The sequence below is a fragment of the Dermacentor silvarum genome, chromosome 9, assembly GCF_013339745.2.
Source record: "Dermacentor silvarum isolate Dsil-2018 chromosome 9, BIME_Dsil_1.4, whole genome shotgun sequence".
Taxonomy (NCBI): Eukaryota; Metazoa; Arthropoda; class Arachnida; order Ixodida; family Ixodidae; genus Dermacentor; species Dermacentor silvarum.
Genome location: NC_051162.1, coordinates 824,777 through 852,611, shown reverse-complemented (window position 1 = coordinate 852,611; position 27,835 = coordinate 824,777). Strand labels below are relative to the sequence as shown.

General features: G+C 50.6%; 1 protein-coding gene across 1 annotated transcript in view; it reads left to right on the top strand.

Moving 5' to 3' along the window:
• LOC119465096 (ATP-binding cassette sub-family C member 3-like) overlaps positions 1 to 27,835 on the top strand; it is a 157,044-nt gene that overhangs the window by 104,923 nt on the left and 24,286 nt on the right. Inside the window, exons 19-23 of the mRNA XM_037725899.2 lie at positions 2,452 to 2,668; positions 4,252 to 4,396; positions 25,723 to 25,888; positions 26,619 to 26,818; positions 27,637 to 27,763. Of these exons, the coding sequence (XP_037581827.1) occupies positions 2,452 to 2,668; positions 4,252 to 4,396; positions 25,723 to 25,888; positions 26,619 to 26,818; positions 27,637 to 27,763 (855 nt within the window). The remainder of the gene's footprint in view (positions 1 to 2,451; positions 2,669 to 4,251; positions 4,397 to 25,722; positions 25,889 to 26,618; positions 26,819 to 27,636; positions 27,764 to 27,835) is intronic.

Genomic DNA, 27,835 nt, shown 5'->3' with positions numbered 1-27,835 from the left:
ATCTCCCCCGAGGCGTTACGAACACTACTCGCGGGCAAAACCGAGAATAAAGATGTTTACATCGTATGGGCACCCGCCCACACCACATCACTCGCCGGCAACGAGGCGGCGCACGGGGCGGCTCGAAGGCTTACGGACCGAGCCGCCAACCACACTACCGCCGCCTCGGCCACGACGTCTGGTGAGGGGTGGGAGTGGGAGGATCGCCTGACGAGTTTTAGACATAACGCAACACTAGACTGGCGAGGCGCACATTTCCGCCACCACACCAGAAACTGAACAAGAGACAGGCGGTCGCATGGCGATAGCTGCAGACCAGAACGTTTGTAAACCCGGTGATCTTGAATCTCTGTTACCCAGAGCTTTATTCGTCCAACCAATGCAAGTTTTGTGAGGCCAGGGCAACCCTGGAACACATGTTATGGGAGTGCAAACAAGGGGGGGTTTCAGACGGGACGCAGCCTCGAGCCGAACGCGCTGGGAGACTACGCTGCTCAGCTCCGCCCTCGAAGACCAACTCTGGGCCGTCCAGCGGGCCGAGGAAGCCGCCAGAGCTCAAGGGCTCCTGGCCGACACCTAGGCAGGGGTATTCGCCCAAATCCCCGAATAACTCGCCGGACTATAAAGTTAACGTTCATTTCATATTGTATGGCCTTGTGGTTAAGACGCTCGCTTCGGGACCAGGCGTACGCGGGTTCGAATCCCGCTTTTGCTAGAAATTTTTTTGCTTGATATGACGCTTTTCTTTCCCTCTGTTTGCCAGCGCGGTCGGCTGAACCCCGGTGCCGTGGCGGAAGCCACGGTGCCGGGCGCCGACGCGAGGCGGCGGTCGTTGGGGTGTTGCGGAGCGCAGCGTAGCAACGCCCCAAATAAAAAATATACTGCTCTAGTCAGGTAGACTGCTCCCTCCCTGATAACGAGATTACATTTGGATCATCAAAACAGTGATGCGTTTATTTAGGAATGGCATCGATCCCTTAGCAGCAGCCACAGTCGTGCCTAGTCACCACCAGCCCAGCGTGTTCTCCGTTCCAACGACGGCGGCTAGAAACATGGTACGCGCGAGCGGCGCATGGCGGCGCCAGCGGTCGAGCACTGGGCGTGGGTGCAAATAGAAATACGCTTCCCGGGCAGGCGCGTATATACACAAACGGTGGTGCCGTTTTTGCGTTTCCTTTTTTGGGGACCACAAAAAACTCTCTCGCACCTTGTTGGCAATAAGACGAAAGATTCTCACTTGTTTCGGTTTCCGGACGTGCATGCAAGAATTTTTCAGTGCGCTTCTTATTCATGAATAAATATTGCATATTTTACAAAACGATTTTTTCGTCACTTTACGGTCACCCTAAAAATTACAATTTTTTTCGAAATTGCTTCTTTCGAAGTATTTAAATCAGCAATAAAAGAATCCACACTGGGGGTTCGTATTTGAAAAAAAATTCGGTCCTCATAGGGTCAAGCTCTTGATTAGGTCGCGTAGCGAGAATGGATCTGTGGCCCGATCCTGGAGGTAGTGCAAAACTGTGGCCGATCCTGGAGGTAGTGTAGAAAGGTTCCAAGCGCAATGGCACATACCCTTGTGAACTAGCGAAGCCTTCTGTTTAAGCTGGAGCATGGTCCGTGGAGTGTACGCCACAAAACCTCCGCCTGTCGATGACGTCACCATGCGTCGCCTAGAAACGCTTCGCCCCAGCTGCACCGACCGCGCCGAGCTTCGCCACAGCTGCGTGAGCCGTGATGTCATCGCACGCGCCGCATCGCTTCCCCTTAGCTCTGCCGAGCCATGACGTCACCGCGCCGTGCGGAGTGGTTGCCGCGGCTGCGCAGACACGGAGCTAAGCCGTGACGTCCCTGCATCGACCCACGGGATATATAGCTCCGTGTCGCTGCCGCGGCGACACCAAAGCCCCGCCTTCTCCAAGCCGAGTACATCGCCGCGAGGATGGGGCGGCCGAAGAAGAGCGTCACTTCCGAAGCAGAGGAAGTGCGGAAGCCGCCGCGCCGCTACTCGAGTGAGACGACTTCGGTCTGATACCGAGTATCGCGCTGCCAAAGCGGCGACAAAGCGCCGGTGGTTCGCAGACGATCTGGAGTTACAAGCCCGCGAAATCGAGCAAAAGCGTTACAGCGTCCAGATACTTTAATGACCGAGTGTTTGTTGCTCCTTGGGCTGTCCATGATTCCGGGTGATCTTGCACAAAAAGTGGCTGAGTCTCGAAGCATAACCTCGCAAAACCTTAGCCGAACCGAGATAACGCTAGGTGGGGTCGCCAGCTTCTGTTTTACCAGTCTTCACACCACTAGTGTAAAGCTGCCCCTAATTTTTTTACTGACTATATCTCTTAATTTATTAAGTTCTTGTTTGGAGAATAAACCAAGGAGAAACCTAGTGTTTCACGTATTCACTGTGCACGACTTGCTGTTTTCTCTGACGCTCCTGTTTATGCGTAGGTGAAGTGGTGGGTTTACCTGGCGTACATCAAGGCCATGGGCAAGTGGCTAACGGCGCTCACCGTCGTGTCGTACGTGTTCTCGCACACCTTCAACATAATGGGCAGCTACTGGCTCAGCCTGTGGAGCAACGACGCCCTGGACCCCGTGCTGGCCACGGACCCGGTGCAGCGAAACTTCCGCCTCGGCATGTACGCCATGTACGGCACCGTTGAAAGTGAGTGCACGTAAATACGAGTGCGTGCCAGTGTTCGCCAGCGGATCATCTTCGATCTTCGCGTGCTAATGCTGCTCCTGGAAATGCAGGGCCAGCGTGCCAAGCTTGTGACATTAGCGACCTATTGTGAAGCAGTGTGGAATTACGACTTGAAAAACACAAGTAAAGTTCGCACCAGGAAAAAACGGGGACGCATCGAGATCATTTTAGCTCAGACATCGTGGAATGTCTAATATACAATGAGCAGAATAATGAGAACAGCTGGCACACCTACCCAATAAAACATGGTTTATTTTTGCGATAGTTGAACTAAAGACACGTCTTCAATGCTGGTGCACGTGCTGCATGCATACAACGCAACGTGTGGGGTCATTTGCTTGCGTGCTGTCGCACTGCAAAAAACATTCTTTCAGCGCTCATCTTGTATACCAACAAGCGGGAATGCAAGGCTGTAATTGTTTTAGTAACAAGTCAGCGAATACGACATTAGTGGCCTCAATTTGGCTCCAATATTGATTTCTTCACGACGTAAGAAGAGCGAAGCCTGCAGGCTAGCTGTGCTCCAGATAGGCTTGCTTTACGGCTCAAAGAGCAGCACACGACGAAGACCGCATGTATTCAGGTGCATTGCTGCAGCTGGTAGTAGTCGTACCATAACGGACGTTCGAAACTTTACGCTATGCGCAAACTAGAAGTGAATTAATGGTAAAAGCGCAAGGCAGACAAGTATAGTCGAAGTTGTCTTTACTCGCTCACGTTAGTTTCCCGGTTGGCGGTCACGAGGAATTTGAAGGGCGCTCGTTCTAGCCGCCTTCTCTGAATGGGAGGATACCTACTCGCCCAATCTGCTACTATTGTCAAAAGAAGTTGGTGTTGAAGCAGGAAGCTGCTTTTATCAGAATCAACCTGATCTATGTACCAAACAATCTGCTGGAAGGTCCACTGGGATACGAGAGACGCTTGACGGCGTCCAGGTGACCGTTACATGATAGAAGCTGTGCAAACTGCATATGTTGTGATAGAGATGCGCCGTGATGAAGACGGAATGAAAACAAGCAAAGCACAATAGATATTACAACATATTTATAAATCACAATAAATCTAAACTGTAGCAAACAAAAAATAATTTCCAAACAGTATGGTCGATATCACTTATAAGTACAGTTAATCCATTTATCGGCCATAGTGGAACAAAAGTACGAAAACTGTGGTTTACTCCAACCAGTTTTATTTTCATACGTGTTTAGTGTTGTTTGAACGTTGTGTGCCTAAGTTCCGTACGTGCATAAGTTGTACGAAACCAAGGCACAAGCCATATAGCGGTGTTTTTTGTTGGTACTCTAACAACACGACATTCTCGATAGAATAATCGAAAGGTTTGAGGGTTCATTGCTGGAAAAGTGGAATGTGTTTAACGAAATGGCGCGTACTATATTGATGTTTTCAAACGTTTTACAAGTGGTTCCCAAACGTTCACTTTTTTCCAACGTAGCGGATTATTTTTTTATGCAAAATAAGAATATCACTTGTTTTTGTTCTCGTGCTCCTTATCATGGTTGTCCTTTGTACGCATTCCTTTTCAGCTCTATTCATCTTGGTAGGCAGTATTTCTCTGAACCTCGCGGCACTACGTGGAAGCAAGATCTTGCACGCTGGAATGCTGGAGCGTGTCCTGCGTTCTCCTATGTCCTTCTTCGACACTACGCCCATGGGCAGGATTCTAAATCGGTGCGTACGATAGCTAGATATATTTGTAGGTAAAATTGCTACTTGTATTCAAGCGCGTTCTATAAAGGGGCACGCCATATGGCATGCTGCGAGGCATGTCAGCGATTGGTACAGCACATCAGCTGCGGGCTGTCTTTGTTTCTTGTGAGGAAGCGATGGATGGCTGGTAAGGCAAAACGTAACTTTGTCTAAAGCATTTGCATTTTCACTGAACATATACAATACAAATATTTTTTCCATCAGTGCATTAACATGGAGGAGGTGGAGAAAACATTCACCGGCGATTACGATGGTAATCGTAATCGCCGGCAAATTACTCAAACGAGTAATTGGAGCACAGCTCTATACGTATTTTCATATCGAGATAGATTGGCTGGCACGGACAATCTGTCTGGGGCAGCACGTTGCAAACGGAGCGAAGTGTGGCGCGACTACCTCGCGAGAGTCAGTGCGTGGGTGAAGCGTGGGCGCGCTTCAGTAGCCGCTGCCGACACACCTCCCAGACGACCTGCGCTACTCTGGCGCCATCTCGTAGCCATCATCGCCGCATTACTTTTCTTCTGCCCGCCGCGGTGGCTCAATCAGCTAAGGCGTTACACTGCTGAGCACGAGGGATCGAATCCCGGCCGTGGCGGGCGCATTTCGATGGAGGGGAAATGCAAAAACGCCCGTGTGCTTGCGTTGTAGTGCACGTGAAAGAACCCCAGGTGCTCAAAATTAATCCGGAGCCCTCCACTAAGGCGTGCCTCATAATCAAAACTGTTTTTCGCACGTAAAACCCCAGAAAGCTTTTCTCCTTACGCTTTTGCCATGCCTTCCTCCGCTTTCCGCCTCATGGTGCCGCTGCATCCTCTTCATTCGCTTCCCTCCTCGCGTCTTTCACCCCCCCCCCCCCCGCCCTCCGAGTTTGCTTTCGTCCTTCACTGCACTCGTTCGCTCGATTACGAGCTACAGCGCTACAGAGCTTGGTAACAGGGCTACACGGACGAAGGACAAAGGAAGTAGACGATACGAGTGCTGAGTGACAACTGGTTTATTTTATCTAACAACCGAACAGGATTATGTGACGCGTGCATGCGGAGAAAGGGTCTCAGCCTATCTTGCCATTCAAACGTTTAGTTTCTTTATCATGCAGAGAGACAGGGGTCTGGCTGACGCATGCGCCTGAGTTAACATGCATGAAGTCACAATCTCGTGGTTGATTTGCTCTCCACTTTAGATGCGAAGCATCTTATGGTCGGGACTATGTCACTCCCTCCCTCCGCCGTGCGGCGCCCACACCCGCATTGCGCATGCGCATCCTCCTCCCCATCCTCTTCTTGTATGTATATGTATAGTATATGTAGAGTGTACTAGACAATAGTCGAGTGGGCCGAACGGCGCTCTGCCGCTGAGGCGCCGCGTGTGGAAAAATAGTGCGAGGGCGCTGCGAGCGAACTGGATTGGGGCGGAGACGCGCTCCGTGGCATATTCAACGTACTTTCGCTGTGGGCGCCGAGGCTGATTGCGCATAGTACGCTCTTAAAGTAGCGCTTTATTTCAACTGCAACTTTATGTTTGCACCATTTTGCCAAACATATATATTTGAGGCATAGATTTTACAACGCGACGTCTTCAATTTTGCTGTCGTTGTCAAGCGCGTCGTCTGCTAGCGAGCGCGCGTTCGCTACGCGGACGCTGGCGGACGCCCAGTTTTTCTCGCAGAACCTCTGTGCAGTACATTTTTTTAATGGTTTATTTACTTCGGCGCGCCTATGACTCTTTACGACCGGTGCCAAGTGTAGTTTTAGCCAGGTGAAATGCTGTTTTTACCACTGTCCTCTAAAGGTAACTGGTATCTCCGCACCATGGAGGCTACGTAAGAAAATTTTATTATTGATATCGTGTCATTTTGCACGCGCTTCTTGTTGGTGGATATTGATCAGGGACAATGATCGAAGAAAACAATCTTCGAGTGAAATAAACCAGGTTTATTAACTGCGTGGCGCGAAGAATGACCAATGTATTTCTAGGTAATGAAATCAAAGGGTACATAGACATATATATTTACGATATATATATGTAAGGGAAAAAATAACAGGTATTCTAAATGCAATAATTGAAAAAGTGAGAACTCCCGACCGGAATAAGCGCACGTGTTTGCAGTAACAAACACTTATTAGTGAATACTGGAAATAAAACTCTCATTCGCAGAAATAATATTCATAGCAGGCAAAATCATCTTATATATAATGTGTATGTGTGTGCGTGGACCCGCCGGGGTGGCTCAGTCAGCTAAGGCGTTGCGCTGCTGAGCACGAAGTCGCGGGATCGAATCCCAGCCTCGGCAGTCGCATTTCGATGGAGGCAAAATGCAAAAACGCCCGTGTGCTTGCGTTGTAGTGAAAGTTAAAGGACCCCAGGTGGTCAAAATTACTCCGGAGCCCTCCACTACGGCGTGCCTCATAATCAGAACTGGTTTTGGCACGTAAAACCCCAGAAAGATGTGCGTGTGCGTGCGTGCGTGCGTGCGTGCGCGTGTGCGTGCGTGTGCGTGCGCGTGCGTGCGCGTGCGTGCGTGCGCGTGCGTGCGTGCGTGCGCGTGCGTGCGTGCGCGTGCGTGCGTGCGCGTGCGCGTGCGTGCGTGCGCGTGCGTGCGCGTGCGTGCGCGTGCGTGCGCGTGCGTGCGCGTGCGTGCGTGCGCGTGCGTGCGCGTGCGTGCGCGTGCGTGCGTGCGCGTGCGTGCGTGCGCGTGCGTGCGTGCGCGTGCGTGCGCGTGCGTGCGCGTGCGTGCGCGTGCGTGCGCGTGCGTGCGCGTGCGTGCGCGTGCGTGTGCGTGCGTGTGCGTGCGTGCGCGTGCGTGTGCGTGCGTGCGCGTGCGTGTGCGTGCGTGTGCGTGCGTGTGCGTGCGTGTGCGCGCGCGTGCGTGCGCGTGCGTGTGCGTGTAAGTGTTATTGATATACTGTACGACGCCGAATAGTCATTTCCGTTCGAATGTAACGCATAACAGCACTATTGAAATCTCAAAGGTGAGTGACTGCATGCAAGTGAGGACTGTTATTCCGAATGATTTTTGCTGCCGGAGAGTCGTGGCTGTTGCGCAGTTCCTGAGAGAATTAACGGACGGGTGTTAATAAGTCCTGCTCAACAAGTTCCTAGCTGTCATTCAATATAAACGCCCCGTTTCGGGGCAGCCTGTAAATCTGCTAGCTTGATTCAGACAAGAATTTTTGACAGTCTCACCATGTTCGCAACCTATTAAAACTGAGTGCCCCATGTGGTACCACACGTATCTTCAACGAACGCAACAGATCTGCACATATATCTGCGTGTACTTCTACTCTGCCAACAACCGCGCTCGTCGCTCGCTCGCACAGTCTCTTATCTCCACACGGCTCTGATCTTTATGCGCCGTGCATTCGCCGCTCAGTTTCCGTTGAAGCGATAGACCGCACGTACCTTCGCCGCTGCGGCGTATCCGCTTGCTGCCAGAGTTTTGACAGTCGTTGTCTGCAGTCATTCAGTGTGATCTATTCATGTTTGTTTGTGCGCGCTCACACACGCTTGTTCATTCAGTCAGTAATAGTCGGCCCACATTTTCCAACGCACGCTACACATGCAATGCTGCCCGGATCGGCAGTGCAGCGCTACAGGTGTGTCCCTTCGCACGCGCTGCCCACGGGAAGCGCTTCTCATCAACACCACCGTTTCACACGCGCCTTCTCGTGGTCATCGAGTCTCTCTTCATGTCGGTCTACTTACGCCGCAGCACACCTGCTTACTTAATCAGCTCATGTTTACTACAATTCATATTGCTACCAAAGCCGCTAACCTTACTTCGTATGGCATTGCTGTGTTGCTATCGCATTCATTGCTTCGCCCTTAGGGCAAAACTGAGATTTTTTTGAAATCTATACCAATGCTTCCCGTAAATCTAAGTACAAGGCGCCGGATGGGGCAGATATGCTTTACAATTGTTTGAAGCGGCAAGCAGGAAGGTTACATATGTTGCTTCGTCTGCGTTTCGCAAGACCTACTGATAGAAAACTATGCGCAACAATACGCACGAGAGATACATGCTGCTTGAAGAACGAGACATATTTTTTCTCCAAAGGGAGAACCGTACGAGAACATAGTAGAATGAAAGCCGACACTGCGGCCGCAATGCACGCGCAATCACCGAGCGGCATTAAAAAATAAAGAGAAAGAAAGGCATTTATTCTTAAGGCACAAATACATGCCATATGCAATTATGAACACCATTTGAGCGGTCTGAACGCAAATACCAGCGCGCGAAGTAGTACGAATGACCCTGCCGAGCAGTATCGCCAGCAGTTTCCAACGGCGCGACCTTGATGCGGCCCAATCCACTTCGACCGCAGCGCCGCCCCAGTATTTTTCAACGTCGGGCGCCTCACTACAAAGCATGCGCCGCCCCAGCCGCTCGTCCCACTCGACCATATTCTAGTACACTCTAAGTATATGTACGCTAAGCTCCGGCTTCCGGAATCGGGAGCCGGCTTGTGCTTCCGGTTGTGCTTCCATTTCCGCTTCCGTTTCTGCTTCCGGTTCCGGAAGCCAGCTTCCGGCTTCCGGAGCACGCTTCCGGCCTTTTGCCCGAATGATCCCCTGATGCTTTGCCCACTCGTCATCATTCACTTCGTCCTCATTCTCCTCCCTCAACGCCGCGATGAGTGCCACGGACAGCGCCAGCGTCAATGCCAGTGTCAGCGCCGTGGACAGCGCCGCGGAGAAGAGGGCTCGAGCCGCTGCCACGAAACGCAAGCGGCGACAGGCCAATCTGAAAACTAATGGGAACTTGAGTCGACCCCTTGGCTGCTTCGCATACTACTCAGCGTTCCCCTACGGGAAGATGGTGTTATTTTTTATGCAGTATTTCAATTTTCTTAAGCCTGCGTGGGCAGGTTTTCATGGGCAAACTTGCACCGTTTGCATGGGTAAATTCTACAAAGCGCGGCCAGATTTGTTCCGGTTGAATTTCTGATAGCGGCTTGGTGCTCCCAGAGGCGAATGGTGAAGCAACGTCCCGCCCACCCATAATGATGGGACGTTGCCATAACTGCCAATACTTTTTTGGCAGTTAAAGAACAAGCATTAAAAGTTAGTAGAAAATGGTAAAAGAAAGTGAGTTGCATTTCTAGACTAGTACTTGAAGTCTATACAGGAAGGGATATTCTACGATGGATCATATCCATGTCATAAATCAGGTAATCGAGAAATCTGCGGAGTACAATCAACCTCTCTACATGGCTTTCATAGATTATGAAAATGCATTTGATTCAGTAGAGATACCAGTAGTCATTAAAGCATTGCGGAATCAAGGAGTACAGAAGGCATACGTGAATATATTAGCAAACATCTACAAGGATTCCACAGCTACCTTGGTTCTCCACAAGAAAAGTAGAAAGTTACCTATCAAGAAAGGGGTCAGGCAAGGAGACACAATCTGTCCAATGCTATTCACTGCATACTTAGAAGTATTCAAGCTCTTAGACTGGGAACGCTTAGGAGTGAGGATCAACGGCGAATATCTCAGCAACCATCGGTTTGCAGATGACATTGTCCTATTTAGCAACAATGGAGACGAATTACGACAATTGATTGAGGACCTTAATCGAGAAAGTGTAAGAACTGGGTTGAAGATGAATATGCAGAAGACAGATAATGTTCAATAGCCTGGCAAGGGAACAAGAATTCAGGATCTCCAGTCAGCCTCTAGAGTCTGTAAAGGAATACGTTTATCTAGGTCAATTACTCAGAGGGGACCCTGATCACGAGAAAGAAATTCACAAAAGAATAAAATTGGGTTGGAGTGCATACGGCAGGCATTGCCAAATCCTGACTGGGAGCTTACCACTGTCGTTGAAGAGAAAAGTGTACAATCATTGCATTCTACCGGTGCTAACATATGGGGCAGAAACTTGGAGGTTAACAAAGAAGCTCGAGAACAAGTTAAGGACCGCACAAAGAGCGATGGAACGAAAAATCTTAGGACTAACGTTAAGAGACAGGAAGAGAGCGGTGTGGATCAGAGAACAAACGGGGATAGCCGATATCCTAGTTGATATTAAGCGGAAGAAATGGAGCTGGGCAGGCCATGTAATGCGTAGGATGGATAACCGGTGGACCATTAGGCTTACAGAATGGATACCAAGAGAAGGGAAGCGCAGTCGAGGTCGGCAGAAAACCAGATGGAATGATGAAGTTAGGAACTTTGCAGGCGTAAGTTTGAATACGCTAGCGCAAGACAGGGGTAATTGGAGATCGCAGGGAGAGACCTTCGTCCTGCTGTGGACATAAAACATAGGCTGATGGTGGCGATGATCACTTGAAGTCATTGCTTTCGTTTCACATTTGCTCTACTTACTCAATGCCCGCTGCTCGGCACTATCCGCGGGCAATCTATCCGTGGGAACACAAGTTCGATTCACAGCCATGGAGGCTGCATTCCGAATTTACGATAGAGCTTTCTTGCAAAACGCCGCGAGGACGGGGCGGCCGAAGAAGAGCGTCACTCCCGAAGCAGAGGAAGCCGGCGCACAGGTACTCGAGTGAGAAGACTTCGGTCCGATCCGGAGTATCGCACCGCGTCGACGATTCGCAGGAGATCCGGAGTGACGAGCCCGCGAAACCGAGCAAAAGCTTTTGAGCGTCCAGATACTTTAATGACCGGGTGCTTGTTGCCCCTTTGGCTATCGATGATTCCGGGGTGATCTTGCTCAAAACGTGGCCGAGTATCGAAGCATAACCTCAAAAAAACTTGCCCGAACCGACCTTAAAGCTAGGTGGGGTCGCCAGCTTCGCTGTTTGCCCAGTCTTCGCACCACTAGTGTGAAGCTGCCACTAATTTTTTATACACTGCTTTGCATAAGAATAGCACAACTTTATGCACGTTTATCATATGCACGATAACCGACAAAAATAGTGTGAATAATCTGTTCAGTTGACGTTGAGACAGACATATCGTAAAAACAAACGCAGCATACAGACTAATTCAATCACCAGCATTGAAAGGGCGGAGTGTAAATTCGGCAGAACGCGCATAAGATGAATACCGAGAGTTGCTGCAGACTCCCGAGAGCGAACATGGCCTCCTGCTGACTAAACGAATGTAGTTTGAAGCATTAGGTTACCATAAACGTTCTCCTCACCTTCGTTTAAGCGGCAGTGACAATTACAAAAAGCTCGATGCTAACGATTGTTTAGGTGGGAAATTACTGTGTCGGAACACCATTGTGGCTTATAGACATTGAAAATGTGCTGAGATAATGCAAGCAAAAAACGCTTAACCTTGCACTCGGCCGCGCAACGCTTGAAACAGCGAAGCTGGGCAATCGCAGCCCAGCATTTTTCCGGAAGTGCGCGCGAACGTTTCATCTTATTGCTCATGATAATTTCTTATCGCGCGTCAAGGACTTGCAGCCGTCACTGCGCGTTGCATAGCGCAGCTTGCAACACCGACACCGCGTTGCAATGCCGACACCACGTTCCAGCATACCCGCCCCATGAATGCGTCTCTCTCGCTCTCATAGCGCGCAAAACCTCTTCACCTCGCAGAGCACGAGCGTGCGAACGCGCCAGCTGTGGACGAAGATGACGACACTCGACCGCGATCATATGGTTCACATAAATGCATGTTCGCATAAATGCATGTTCTGCAAGCGCTTGCAGAACATGCATTTATGCGAACCATATGATCGCGTTCGAGTGTCGTCGCCGGGTCCCGATGGCTTAGGAGCGGCGTTTTACAAAGCATTTGCACCTGGGCTTGCTCAAGTGTTGGAGCCGGTGTACACTGAGACATATGAAAAGAAACGAGTGCCGCCTTCTTTCAGAAACGCACACATGGTTTTAATACCTAAAACAGATGATCACAAGGTGCTTTTATCGGTAGGGGCATGCAGGCCTTACAAATACCGATTACAAGATATTCATGAACGTGTTGGCAGACTTCTGTCATTACAAGCCTTGTCGGTACGCATCAAACATGCGGCATCAAATGCCGCACCATTGCTACAAACACCCATGTAGCACGAAGCGTTCTGGAGTGTTGCGACGCTTTCGGTACATGCGTTGCTTTGTTGCAGCTTGACCTGTCGAAAGCCTTCGATCGCGTGTCTCACGATGTTCTTTGTCTTGTTTTGGAATACGTGAACGTTAGAAAAGTAATCTTAGATGGTGTTAGTATGGCCTACAAGTAATGCACAACACATATTATTATCAATAAATCTCTAAGCGCAAAGCTTTCAGTCACATCTTCCCTCAGACAAGGGTGTCCTTTAAGCCCATTGCTTTTTTGCGTTATACCTCGAGCCCTTCTGTTTAGCAGTGATACACAATGAAAATATCCGAGGATTTAAGCTACAGCTTTCTCAAGTCAAGAGACTGGCATATGCTGATAATATCGCAGTATTCTGCGAGGATCGCGATAGCGTTTTTGAAGCTGCTCGTGTTGTAAAGAAATACTGTGATGGATCTGGATCGCAGATCAATTGGGAAAAGAGCATCGGTATTGGGCACGGTCATTGGGACATTATACCTGCTCGTTTTGCAAACGTCCTCTGGTCACTAACGCCGGCTAAGTACTTGGGTGTGCCGCTCGAGCACTATAAAGATAGCAAACTGTACTTCTCTGAAGTTGATAGAATGAGTGAAAAAGCCAAGGGTTGGCAGGGGTGAGATTTATAAATGTTCGGACGCGCTACTGTGTGCAACCTTTTCTTACTAGCGAAAGTGTGGTATATTTTGCAAGTCTTGTATGTGCCGTTAAAAAATGCGCCGTGTTTCTGCCGTATTCATATGGGTTTCTCGTTGGGAAAGGGTAAGCAGAACCAATTTGTTTCGTTCAGTCCGAAGTGGTGGGCTAGGTCTGTCACATTTATTGATAAGACAAATTGTGTCGCGTTTTCTTTTCTTGCGCGTTGAGAGAAATGATTTTCTGCGCACATTCATTCAAGTGCGATTGCGGAAAGCATTGCCGCGATACGTTTCAACTACCAGTGCTGTGACGGGAGGAAGGGTAACTGGATATTTGCGCGAAGTGGTTGATTCACTTCGTATGTTGCGTGCCCGGTTCTCCATAGAATATCTGTGCTCTGTCACAAGAAAAACATTGTATATATATTTAGTGGACACAATGTTGCCAATACCATTGTACAGGTCTATAAACTGGGGAGGTCAAGGAGATGATGTATTTTAACGGGTAAAAAGAAATGCCAATTAGACTTACTCTAAAAACGTTTTTCTTTAAGCTACACACAAACACGCTACCCGTAAAAACATGGTTAGATGAAAAAGGGACTTAGGTTCCATGGACACTAAACTGCTTACTTTGCAAAAAACCGGAGACCATCGAGCATGAGTTCATCGATTGCTGGGATCCAATATTTTATTTGGATGTCTTACAACGGACACTTAAAAAAGAACTACCCATTACACGTCTAGGTATTCGGTTTTTGCCAACAGATAACGGAGGAATTACGTATGATATTGCTGCATGCATATTGCGTGATTCTTCTGGACGATGCGCGCGTGCTCCTAGACGAAGACGACGAACAGCTCTGGGCTCTCGAGCTATCGGCTGATCTGGGCAGCGCTGCAGCTATGTAAATATACTTGTAAATAGTCTCCAGTACTTAATCCTTCGTTCGCGTAACATTTTGGTGGAGGTGCCGTTCCCCGTCCCCACCACGGAGCTCCGCAGCGGCCGCACCGTCCAGCTTTCCACCATGGCTCCCGGTGACACCTCGTCTGTTGCTACTACTCCAACTCCAACCACAACGTACGTCACGGTTGCCACTCCCCGCGATCCTGGCATATTCTACGGCCAAGATAATGTCGACGTTGATGACTGGCTAAGTATGTGTGAGCTTGTTAGCCGCAACAACCACTGGGACCCTACCATAATGCTAGCGAATGTCCTCTTCTACTTGGGCGGAACGCCCCGCGTCTGGTTCCGGACACATGAGGAGATCTCTAGTTGGGACGCTTTCAAGGAGAAGCTCCGTGACCTCTTTGGAAATCCGATCGGTCGACAGCAGGCTGCAAGAAAAGAGCTTGCTACCCGAGTACAGTCGTCCACTGAATCGTATGTCTCGTACATAGAAGACGTGCTAGCTCTTTGCCGGAAAGTCGACGAGAACATGGTCGAAGTTGACAAGGTTGGCCACGTTCTCAAAGGGATCGCGGACGACGCGTTCAACTTGTTGATCTTCAACAATGTCTACCATCCACGTCATTGTCAAGAAATACCGCCGCTTTGAGCTCGCCAAAAGCCGCCGCGTCATTCCACAGTTCTCCCGGCTCCCTAACACGGCTGCGACGTCGTCCTGCGTCGCCCTTACCGCTTCACCCCCCTACAATGAGACCGTCACGCGTATTGTTCACCGCGAGTTCGAGGCTGCCAGTCCTGCCACGTTACATCCGCGCCCACTTTACCCCACCATTGACCAACCAGCCCCAGCGATCTCCCTCATTCAGGAGGTTGTGCGGCAAGAGTTTGCCAACCTCGGTTTTCCTGCTGCCTGCTCCATCTCCCGACCTGACGCCCGTCTGGTGCCGACAGCTGCGCCTCGCAGCGATCTGTATTCCAGATACCGCAACCCTAGAGTGGAGAACTCCGGACGACAAGCCCATTTGCTTTCGTTGCCACCGCATTGGCCACGTCGCTCGCCACTGCCGCACCTCCTGGATATCGCCGTATTCGGGCTACTTTTCCCCGTCTCCTCGCCCGTATGCCGACCCTCGCCGCTACTCGCCTCGCCGTATGCCTTCTAGCTCTCACGTATCCGTCGACGACAGTCGTCCCGCTCGCTCGCCGTCACCTCAGCGCCGTCGGTCCCCGTCGCCCCAGCCACGCCGCTATTCGTCGCCGACCAATTATGGACCCTACCGGACGGAAAACTAGACCATGCAGCTCCTGGGAGTAGCGCTGCATTATCTTCGTCGTGTCAAAATCCTCCATTGACGCTCCCAGCGCACCAGAACTTACTTGATGTCCACGTCGACGGTGTCCCTTTGACGGCGTTAATAGATACTGGAGCCCAGGTGTCCATAATGAGTAATAACCTCCGTCGTGGACTGAAGAAGGTCCTCACGCTTGCTACTAGCCGAGCCGTACGCGTCGCCGATGGCAGCACTGTTGCCGTCACTGGAATGTGTACTTCCCGGATAAGTATCGCCAACCGCCGCGTTCCAGTTCTTTTTACAGTGCTGACCAATTGTCCCATGACCTAATCCTGGGCTAGACTTTCTTAGGGCGCATTCAGCTTTGATCGACTGTTCTACCGGTACCCTTTGCCTACTTCCTCTACTCGCGCATATTCGTGCTGAACAGCCGAACAACTTTAGTACGACCGCCTTCGTCCGCCTGCCGCCTAAAACCTTGACTTTCGTCGATTTGCTTTCATCTTTCCCTGTGCCCGATGGTGATTACGTCGCTTCACCTGTTCCTGATGTCCTTTTGATGCGCGATATCACTGTGCCCCACTCCGCTGTAACCGTCGCCGATAACCGGACATGCCTCCCCGTCGTCACTTTTGGCCTAACAAAGCAAGTTCTACCCCAAGGCATATCGGTTGCAACGCTGTGTGCTGTAGATGACCACGTCACGGTGTTTTCAGTGGATGGCTGCTCCGATTCTTCACAATTGCCGCAGGATGCTATTTGCCTTGACGCAACCTTTTGCCCCATGATTGCTGCGGACCTATTGCCTGAACAAGCAGCAGCTCTGTGTCGGCTTTTGGTTTCTTACCAAGACATCTTCGACGTCAACAATCGACAATTGGGCCAGACGTATATTGTTAAGCATCACATAAATACTGGTGATGCCAGTCCTATTCATCGTCGGCCATATCGAGTTTGTTTCAGAGCGTAAAGTTGTTCAAGATGAAGTGCACAAGATGCTTGCCAAAGGCATTGTTGAACCCTCGTCGAGCCCTTGGGCGTCACCCGTTGTGCTTGTTAAAAAGAAAGATGGCACGTGGCGATTCTGCGTCGATTATCGTCATCTAAACAGAATTACCAAAAAAATATGTCTACCCCTTGCCTCGCATTGACGACGCCCTCGATTGTCTCCACGGTGCCAACTACGTCTCCTCAATAGACCTTCGGTCTGGTTATTGGCAAATTTCTTTGGATGAAATGGACCGAGAGAAGACCGCGTTTGTCACCCCTGATGGTCTATATCAATTCAAAGTTGTGCCATTCGGTCTATGCAACGCCCCAGCCACATTCGAGCGCATGATGGACTCTTTGCTCCAGGGGTTCAAATGGTCAACATGCCTTTGCTACCTAGACGATGTTCTCGTATTTTCGCCTACGTTTGAGACACACCTTGAGCGCTTATCTATTCTTCAAGTCTTCCGCGAGGCTGGGCTCAAACTAAATTCCTCGAAGTGTCACTTCGGTCGTCGGCAGATCACAGTGCTGGGCCACCTCGTCGACGCATCTGGTATTCAACCAGACCCGGAGAAAATTTGTGCTGTCACGTCTTTTCCTGTACCTCAGTCTGTCAAAGACGTACGAAGTTTTGTAGGACTCTGCTCCTACTTCCGACGGTTCGTTCAAGACTTCACAGCGATTGCCCGACCACTTACTGATCTTCTGAAGAAGGACGTGCCGTTTACATGTCCCGCTCAAGCTGCCGCATTTGCCCACCTGATCAACATTCTCACCACGCCGTCTATTCTGGCCCACTTTGACCCGTCCTCCCCTACAGAGGTCCGTACTGTTGTGTCTGGCGGTCCTTCTGGACACAGGAGGCCGGCGCCGACTCAGACGCGCCAACCTGGCGCCCCTTTCTCGCGGCCGGGAATTGTCACTTGGGACTGAGGGATTAGCAGTTGGTCTCCCGGCTACCTCATGCGTGGCTAAACGGCAGCGTCGCCCCTTGGTGCGGTCCCGTGAATTACCAGCGCCGCCCGAACCACGACGACGCTACGCCGACTGCTGCCTTTCGAGACAGCCACCGCCCTACCTGTTTCCGCGAACTGACCGCTGTGGGGAGGCGAATCTTGAAAGGGGCCCGTGTCTGGCAATCCCGGGGGAACGACATCAACGTTCGGTTCCCAAGGTGTCAACCGCTGCCTGTGTTCGGGGGCGACCTAGGAAGATTGGAGGCGGAGCCCGGCGGGAAACGACGACACATCACGTGCGGGATATGGCCACCTGATCAGACTGTCATTGGCTAAAGGAACTAAAGCGTATTCCCTCGTCGAGTGGAAGAGGGAAACGGAAGGGATAAAACAGGGGACGAGTGTTGTGAGGGAGCGGGACGCTTGAACATGTAGAGCACGCTTGACGATGTAGAGCACGCTCTACCATGGAGAACACTCGGGGATGTAAACGCTACTACATGCAAAGATGTTAGAACGTAGACGGCTCCAATATCATGGAGCCCATCTTGTAATATACCATGTACAGTGTATATAAAACAGTTTTCTAATCTCCCTGGATATCTCCTCCTCTCGGCACCTGGCACGGCACCGTACATGGAACCTTAGTGGACACCACACACCACGGACCATCGACCATTCGCAACAGTGGCTGGCAGCTTATGGGATCGGCCGGCGTTGACTACATCAGTGTGGTGAGTGCTACGTGTTTGCTTCTCTTTTCGCCAGACTCATTAGCGCAGGTTACTAAGTCGGTAATGGTGGTTTGGTGTTATTGATTTCATCTCGCAGACCAAGAATATAGTGTCTCGTGGGCTAGGTTACTAAGGGGAAGAAACACAGGGTGCACTGTAAATACGGATAAGTTTGAAATCCAGGAACTCCTCAAAAGTTGTGAGCCGATGGGCATTTTGGTTGGCCCTGCGGTAGGCAAAAGTCAACAATTGGAGCTTTTACAGAATGAGGAAGTGAGTTGGGAGAAGGCTGGATAGGCCACGAAAATTGTTGCGTAAGGAAAGGAGCACGAAGAGAGAAATTCTGCGGTCTCGTGATGGCAGCGATAAGGACGGGCTTAGTGCCTGAGTTTGCGCTTCATGTCGCCAGAACTCTCTCTAGTACAAGTACGTAGTTGCTAGGAGAGTTACTTAGTGTTTTTTGGCGGGCACCGTTTTGGAAATTCACCTTCTTTAAATAGCGAATTTTAGGAAGGGTGAATTTTGAAGTCAAACGAGATCGCTATGGAGAAATTCAGAGTGCAGGAGCTCCTTCTAATTTGCGAGGAGTTAGGCATTTCGGTCGACTCCGCAAAAACGAAAGAAGCGGTTCTCGACGTCATGAAGGTAGAAGAGGTGACGGTCGAGGAAGCTGATGAGGCTTGGGAGACAATTGAGGAAAGAAAGCAAAAGGCAGAGGAGTGCAGGAGGCGCGAGCTTGAAGCTGTAGAGAAGCGTGAGAGGCGCGAGCGTGAAGAAGCAGAAAGACGCAAGCACGATGCCGAAATTCGCGAGAGGCGCGAGCAAGAGGCAGCGCAACGGCACGCTCTTAAGATGAAAGAGCTTGAACGGGAAAATCAGATGCTCAGATGGCGGATAGCGCGACGCCAGCTCCACACTTTCGAGACAGACGAGGGTATTGTTAATTTCCTCGCCGGTTTTGAACGAGTGTGTGAGAAAGAGGGTGTCAGCCGGGACTGGTGGGCTGAGCGATTAGGGGCACTTCTCCCGTTTAGTGTCGGCGCGTGTTTTATGCATTGCTCGTCCGAGGAGAAAGCGCGCGACTACGACACGGCTAAGAGGGCTTTGTTCAGGCGCTTTGGGGTAGCATGGCAGGCCGACTTCGAAGGCCCAAATGAGAGTGAAAAAGCCGAGCCTGTCGAAAGTAACAGTAGCACTGAGATGACTAGTGTAGAAAGCTCTGGAAAAGGTGTGATGCAAGTCGCACACACACAAAGCGAAGAGAGCGGCGGTTTTCCCGCACCAGAAACGGAAGGCCCTTTAGGCCAAGTGTGTACGGCGGCGGTAATTTCGGCCAGCCTGCCAGACAAGGTCACGCATTGCTTCTCGAATAGGTCGGAGCAAATGCTGAGGGAACCGGGAAAACCCACCACCACCAAGGGAGCTTTCAGGGCGAAAGCACGTGAGGAGACTCAGACTGATAGGCGCATTCCCTATTGAGCAGCGGTCACAGGACCATGGAACGATTCCAGAGGCAGCTGTAAGCAGTGATGAGTTAGACAGGTTAGAAGCCGGAAGCGAGGTGAATGCGGTCACCGAAGAGAGCGGTGGTTTTCCCGCCCTATAATTCGTGGCCGACTGCGAAGGCCAGGATGAGAACAACAACGCTAGTTCAGATAGCGCTGAGAGCGCTGTGGTGCTAGTAGTTGACGGACACAGTGACAAGCGCGAAGAAACGCTTCTTTCGCCATTTAGTAAGACTGTTTTGAAAACAGAGGCCGACTTCGAAGGCCAGCGAGAAGTTTGGCATGCTATCGACGGCAGTGATGGAGCTAGGCCACCTGAAGATAGACTTAATGACGAGCTAACTTGCTCAAAGGTCATATCTGGTCCTGCTCTATTAGAACGGCAGTCGCACTGTGAAACCCAAAGGGGCAAGGAACTTTCAAGCGCGTGTGCTGAAACTGCAGACTCTACGAAGCATGCCAAACAGAAAAGGCGTAGGCGCAAAACGAGAACGGCGGACGCGGTCGAGGCGCTTGGAATCAAACATGCGAAGCGCCAAAGTGACAGGGGCAAATTCGCTAGGGTCAGAGTCCAGGCAGAGAGCGTGAAAAAGCGAAGGAGGGTAAACCCCAAGCTTAGGCGTTTGCTGCGGTCAGGGACCGGCGTGACGCACGTCGCGAAAAGGAGTTTCGCGAAGATTCAGACGTGGTGAACGTCGCCTAACCGCATCTCGTACAACGCATAGTAGGCAGAGGGACAAAAGGAAGCGTCCGGTGTGCTGGTACAATGGCCGATCACTCGGAGGGGAAAAGAAAGGAGTCTGCCGAGCAGATAACTGGAAAGTGCGCGCACGGGTCTGTCAATGTATCTCCCTCCACGTACTTGGAGGCAGTTGTCCTAAAGTAACAGCTACCGGATGTGTCAGGCGAATTAGTGGCTTTTGCCATCTTCGCGACGGCGCCTTGCGAAATCCCCGGAATGCGTGACCCCCTCGAGTTCGTTTGAAAGAAAGGGGTGTGATTGGGGCCCGAGAATACGTAAACAAGACGGGTAGCATTTTCTTTCGTATTTATTTTGTGGGAGATGGGTGTTGAATGTTTGACAGGCGTAAAGAATGTCGCAGTTTTGTTATGTTGTTAACCTCTTCGGCTCAGGTTAGACCAACCATTTAAAAGGGAGTGTGTACGCGGCGACAGGTAGAGAATTGAAATGCAAAGTGTCGGTTGCATATAGTTTTGCATGTCACGCGCAAGTTGCGCAAGTTACTGTTTGCGCGAGTTTGTAGTAAGTCGTAAATAGTTTGCCCATCTGTTTATTTGGCAATTTCGGTATTATGTAATGATTGTGTAGCTTTTTTGTGCTAAGTGTTACGGACTATGAATTACTGAAGGCCAGCTCTCCCTTCGCCTTCCTGATCTGTGGAAGCTCTAATTCATAATAACTTAGCTTCATTACATTAACCCAGATGGTGTCTGTTTCCGAAGACACATCATCGGAAGTTTTTTTTGGTAATTGTCCGGATCAACGAGCACCTTGTGTTTCAGGGTTTTCTTTAGATAGGGGGTTGTCAGATTTTTGGAATTGGTGGAGTCTGGCGATGAGAGTGGCTTGCAGTGGCGCTTGCAGCATTGTGTGTGGCTGACAAAGGTCGCTCCTTGGAGCTTGTCATCTTGCATTTCTGCAGCCCAGTCAGAGCCCACCTATGATGAGGCCTTTGGCGGGAAGATCATCATTCCTGGAGGCAGCGGCCCCATAGCTTTGAGCGAAGCAGGCATCAAACCGGCCGAGGTGCATGGAACAACTCGACCTCCCGATGCATCATCTGGCGGTGGGGGTGCTGTTGTGTCTGTCGGTCCTTCGGGACACAGGAGGCCGCCGCCGACTCAGACGCGCCAACCTGGCGCCCCTTTCTCGCGGTCGGGAATTGTCACTTGGGACTGAGGGATTAGCAGTTGGTCTCCCGGCTACCTCATGCGTGGCTAAACGGCAGCGTCGCCCCTTGGTGCGGTCCCGTGAATTACCAGCGCCGCCCGAACCACGACGACGCTACGCCGACTGCTGCCTTTCGAGACAGCCACCGCCCAACCTGTTTCCGCGAACTGACCGCTGTGGGGAGGCGAATCTTGAAAGGGGCCCGTGTCTGGCAATCCCGGGGGAACGACATCAACGTTCGGTTCCCAAGGTGTCAACCGCTGCCTGTGTTCGGGGGCGACCTAGGAAGATTGGAGGCGGAGCCCGGCGGGAAACGACGACACATCACGTGCGGGATATGGCCACCTGATCAAAGACTGTCATTGGCTAAAGGAACTAAAGCGTATTCCCTCGTCGAGTGGAAGAGGGAAACGGAAGGGATAAAACAGGGGACGAGTGTTGTGAGGGAGCGGGACGCTTGATCATGTAGAACGCTTGATCATGTAGAACGCTTGATCATGTAGAACGCTTGACCATGTAGAACGCTTGACCATGTAGAGCACGCTTGACCATGTAGAGCACGCTTGACCATGTAGAGCACGCTTGACCATGTAGAGCACGCTTGACCATGTAGAGCACGCTTGACCATGTAGAGCACGCTTGACCATGTAGAGCACGCTTGACCATGTAGAGCACGCTTGACCATGTAGAGCACGCTTGACCATGTAGAGCACGCTTGACCATGTAGAGCACGCTTGACCATGTAGAGCACGCTTGACCATGTAGAGCACGCTTGACCATGTAGAGCACGCTTGACCATGTAGAGCACGCTTGACCATGTAGAGCACGCTTGACCATGTAGAGCACGCTTGACCATGTAGAGCACGCTTGACCATGTAGAGCACGCTTGACCATGTAGAGCACGCTCGACCATGTAGAGCACGCTCGACCATGTAGAGCACGCTCGACCATGTAGAGCACGCTCGACCATGTAGAGCACGCTCGACCATGTAGAGCACGCTTGACGATGTAGAGCACGCTCGACCATGGAGAACGCTCGGAGATGTAAACGCTACTACATGCAAAGATGTTAGAACGTAGACGGATATATTCTCCTCTCGGCACCTGGCACGGCACCATACATGGAACCTTGATGGACCCTCAGACCGTCGACATTCGCAACAGTACCGATGCCAGTGGTCACGGTATCGGAGCCGTCTTAGCCCAACGCCCACAGGGACGCGATCGTGTTATCGCTTACGCTAGCCGCCTCCTCACAGCAGCGGAGCGCAACTATTCGATTACAGGCCGTGAATGCCTGGCTCTAGTCTGGGCGGTTTCTAAATTCCGCCCATACTGGTATGGCATGCATTTATCTGTAATCACGGGCCACCACGCGTTCTGCTGGCTTTCCTCACTGAAGGATCCTACCGGCCGGCCTGGTCGCTAGGCTCTGCGGCTACAAAAATATGCCTATGCGGTAGTCTACAAGTCGGGCCGCCTACATCAAGACGCAGACTGCTTATCACGCTATCCAGTGGACGAACCACCCACCGACCCTGACACCGATGCCGACGCTTGCGTTTTCTCGGTTTCTCAGCTGCCACAAGTCGTCGACGAGCAACGCCATGATGCCACCTTACGCGCCATCATTGATCGTTTGGAATCTTCGCCTTCTGATTCGTCCCTTCATTTGTTTGTTCTCCGGGATGGTGTATTATACCGCCACAACGTCCGCCCCGACGGTCCTGCCCTACTCCTCGTCATTCCTCGGCATCTCCGGTAAGCTGTTCTCCAAGAACTTCACGACTTACCAACGGCAGGTCACCTCAGCGTCTCCCGCACCTACGACCGGATTCGCCGACGCTTCTTTTGGCCAGGCCTTGCCCGCTCCGTCGGGAAATACGTTGAGGCGTGTGAAAAATGCCAGCGCCGAAAAACACCATCGACGCTCCCTGCCGGGTGTCTTCAACCGCTCGACATTCCTTCGGAGCCCTTCTTTCGCGTTGGCTTGGACTTACTTGGCCCTTTCCCTTTATCAACAGTGGGTCGCTGTGGCGACAGATTACGCCACGCGCCCTTCCAACAAGCTGCGCCACAGATGTCGCCGATTTTCTTTTACGCGACGTGATTCTGCAGCATGGAGTTCCACGCCAACTACTAACTCACCGTGGTCGGACTTTCCTTTCTAAAGTCATCGCCGACATCCTGCAGTCCTGCTCAACCAGGCACAAGCTGACTACGTCTTACCATCCACAGACGAATGGTCTCACGGAGCGTCTCAATCGAACCCTGACAGACATGCTTGCAAAGTATGTCTCGTCTGACCATACTGATTGGGACATTGTCCTACCGTATGTCACATTTGCATATAACTCTTCGCGTCACGACACTGCAGGCTATTCCCCGTTCTTTCTGTTGTTTGGCCGAGAACCCACATTGACACTGGACACATCCCTTCCATCTGCCGCAGCAGAGACCAGCGAATATGCACTTGACGCCATCACCAGGCCAGCCCAAGCTCTCGAAATTACCCGCGCTCGCCTCCTGACCTGCCAAGAGAACCAACGGCGTTTGTACGATCGACATCACAGAGACGTTCACTTTTCGCCTGGATCCCTGGTACTCCTATGGTCACCGACTCATCACGTTGGCCTGTCTGAAAAACTCCTCTCTCGGTACACAAGCCCATATCAAGTGCTGCGTGCCGTGACTCCAGTTACGTATGAAATCGCCCCAGTCAGTACCAGTGCCTCGTCTGCCCCGCCTTCCACTGACGACGTGCATGTAGCACGCCTAAAACCGTACTGCCCTCCTGTTCCCACTGATATTTAGAAGCACCGAGACGGTGCTTCTGCCACCGGGGATTATGCTACATGCATATTGCGTGTTTCTTCTGGACGATGCGCGCGGGCGCCTAGACGAAAAAGACGAACTGCTCTGGGCTCTCGAGCTATCGGCTGATCTTTGCAGCGCTGGAGCTATCTTTGGTAAATATATTTGTAAATAGTCTCCAGTACTTAATCCTTCGTTCGCGTAACAATATGTTTATGCTCCTTGGCCTCCACATTCTGTGGAAAACGCGAATGGCAGTGCGACATGCGGATGTCGATTACCCTTCCGCCGAGAATTGACTTCATATGACTTCATATGAATTGACTTCAGAAGCCCACGAATACACTCAAAGTGCCTCGAGCGGCCAGTCGCGCGGCAATTTGGCCATTATGGACGCCTTTCTTACTGTTTGTTTTTATTAGTTATTACAGTTAGCACGAGTTAAGTTGTTGGCTCGGTTTGAGCGGTGAATTCAATTTTATGCTTAAGTGTGAAATGACCCATTGAGCGAAATGCAGCTCCGCTAACGTGAAACCTAGGGAGGCGCGAAGCATGCAGTGATGCACCGCTAATGAGCTCATACTGCCTTAAGCAATGGCTCATAACCCCGTAAACGCGGCCTCCCCATTACGACGACAGAAGAAATAACATTTATTTCCACCAGTCAAGACAGAAGTGAAATTCTACGCTGAAATGATGAGCGGCAACGCAGCCAGCTGTGCAAGACGACTAACGTGGGAGCGCTCGGCACGCGCTCAGCCGCTTGCTTACCGTGACGTTTTACAGCCTAACTTGTTATGGGCTCATTCCAATAGCCGTTTTGGGTCGCGATGATGCCGCCGCCCCGTAGCCGCTATCGCATGCGAACAAAAGTACCCGCGGTCCGCCGGGATCGAGCCCAGGCCCCCTGCGTGGGAGGCGGATACTCTACCACTGAGCCACGCAAGCGCTTGCTATCCGAGAGCGGGAAAATGTACTATAAGAACGCGTGCGCTTGCACGTGCGACGGCGTCCCAGGTAGTACTAGGTAGTACCACAGCGTAAGCTCGTCTAGCTTACGCTGTGACTGTGCTGCGTGTGCCGCGCAGGCCTTGCTGCTTACGCCAACGACACGAAAGTTTCCTTGGCTGCATACAGCTTTGCTGTAGAAATGTATGTTGCCAAGTATACTTTCTTTCCCGGTGACACCAGCTAACAAATGTTCAATGCCCAATGCAAGACGTGCCTTTGTGCATCGCAAGTTTCTGCCTATGCTGCCTTGTGTAATCAGATTGCGTGCACAGTGGTTTACATTCTAGAACTTACGCGAGCACCAGCGATTACACTGGAAGGTTAAATGTATCAATTGCCGACGCTTGCAGATCAGATTCTCGACGATCGCACATATCATGTGCTCGGCACAAGTTCACCCAGTAGTTTTTTCAATTCGTTTAGTAAACTGTCATTCTTCAGCGTCGGTACAACACGACCTTGCTTGATGATCGGAAATGTGCCGCTCTCTGCCCAGGTTTTCCAAGGACATTGACACAGCCGATGTGACGCTGCGGTTCAACCTACGAATGCTCTTGATGCAGTTCTTCAGGACTATCGTGTCGTTCATCCTGATCTCCATGGAGAATCCGATATTCTTGGCTGCGGTCATTCCACTGCTCATAATCTATTACTTCGTACAGGTAACCAGCAAGTTACTTCATTCTGCGCTTGGCAAAACATCTGCTAGCTCTGTTGTAGTTACGTTTTAAAGCTCTTTGGTTTGAAGAGTAAAAATTTTCATTTTTTTTCTGCTTGTGAGGCCTGACGGAATTTTTCCTCCGCGGCAATTTTTTACTTCTGAAGAGAGTTAACTTTTGACTATTTAGTGAAGTAATGTGAAACATGGAAGAGGAATGCGAATTTGTCTTTATGGTTAGACCATGTTGCTAGACTATGTTGTAGTGAAGCCTTCGCTTAGTACACATTGAAATAAACTATCTACAATAAAAAATACCTATTTCGCCCCCTTACGTTGAACGATACATAGGTTTCTTCAGCCCGATACATTCTCGGGCTGAAGAAACCTAACAATACAAAACGACCAGGACAAAAGCACCCTGTTGAAGCTGTTTCCTCTTTTATAGACGTTTCGCTCATCACTTCCTGGCTGCCCATTCATACTAAAGTGTCAGCAAAAATTTCAATTTGCATTAGGTAATTACGATACAAGTATAACATTTCAGAATTGGCCGGTTTTGCGTCTCTTGAGCGTTTATTTGAAAATTTCTTCATTTTGGGTGCGCTTTTAGCACCTAAAGTGCAAGCAGGCACGCATATAAAGAAGCGGAGGGACTTGTTTCATTCCAGTGCGTGCTGTGCTGTTTAAGGCTAGAACAAGTTTCAGTTCTGTAAAGCACTTTTGTCTTGCAGAAATTCTACATAGCCACGTCGCGTCAGCTGAAGCGCTTGGAGTCCATCTCTCGGTCCCCGATCTACGTGCACTTTTCGGAGACGGTCTCCGGCAGCAGTTCAATCAGGGCGTACGGCGCCGGCGAGAGATTCGTGGCTCGGTCCAACGAGCTTACCGACATCAACCACGGCAGCTTTTTCCCAAGCATAGCGGCCAGCCGGTAGGTATACCAGCAGTCCAGTTCAGTCGAGACATGACCTAATTTCAATTCATTACGGGCAGCCACTGTCCTGCGACTACATGCAGCGTACTCCAGGGCGATCCATCAGCAGCGGTACGCAGTTGTACAAGAAATTTTCTGCGAGACTTCAAAATAGAGGGAAATGCGGTGGCAACAAATGCGAAAAGAATACCACAACGCCAGAAAACATGGCTGTTTCCATAAGCAGGGAGCTAGCCCTAGAGCAACAAGTTGTATGCGGACCAAAGTGTCTGAAACGCAAAATAAAAATGCAAAGACGGGACAACCAATTTAACATGGTGACATGTGCGTCCAAATCACATTACAAGATGCAAAATCGTGCAAAGAAACAAAGTATTGTTAGCTTCGTATAACTGATAAGTTGGATAATCAGTATATAGTACGCAGTCAAAACTAAAAGGCTTTGCACGTATTCTCATTGGAATGATCCATTCATTTATTATAAGGACAAGTGAGGCCACAAATAAAGATGTCAAGACGTCAAGGCATATGATTTAACGAAATTCGCTGCTCCTTATTTGTCAAGTTTGTTAGGGGTCTGCTGTATGATAGCAGGATCATGAATACCGTGTTGATTACGTTTTCAATACTTACTTGCTTCTTAACGCGATTTATTTTCCGAGCTTGCTGCATAACCGAGACGATTTGATATTGTCACCCTGATGCTTTCTACCGGTAATCGTTATTCTGTCGTAAGCAAATTTTCTTCCAAGTGAAGAACGACCAAGACTGTCCTAGGTCGAATGAAACTAAGCAGTCATTATTTATTCTCGCAGGTGGCTCTCGATCCGACTAGAGTTCCTTGGCTACAGCATCGTCTTTATAGCCGCGCTGCTGGCTGTTCTCACCAGAGAAACCCTCTCGCCAGGTCTCGCTGGTCTTTCTGTGAGCTACGCGCTTACGGTGAGTGTCAGGAAGTGTTTCCGCTTTACAAACCTTTTTTTTTCAGTTCGTTTGACTTGATGCACTATTTTC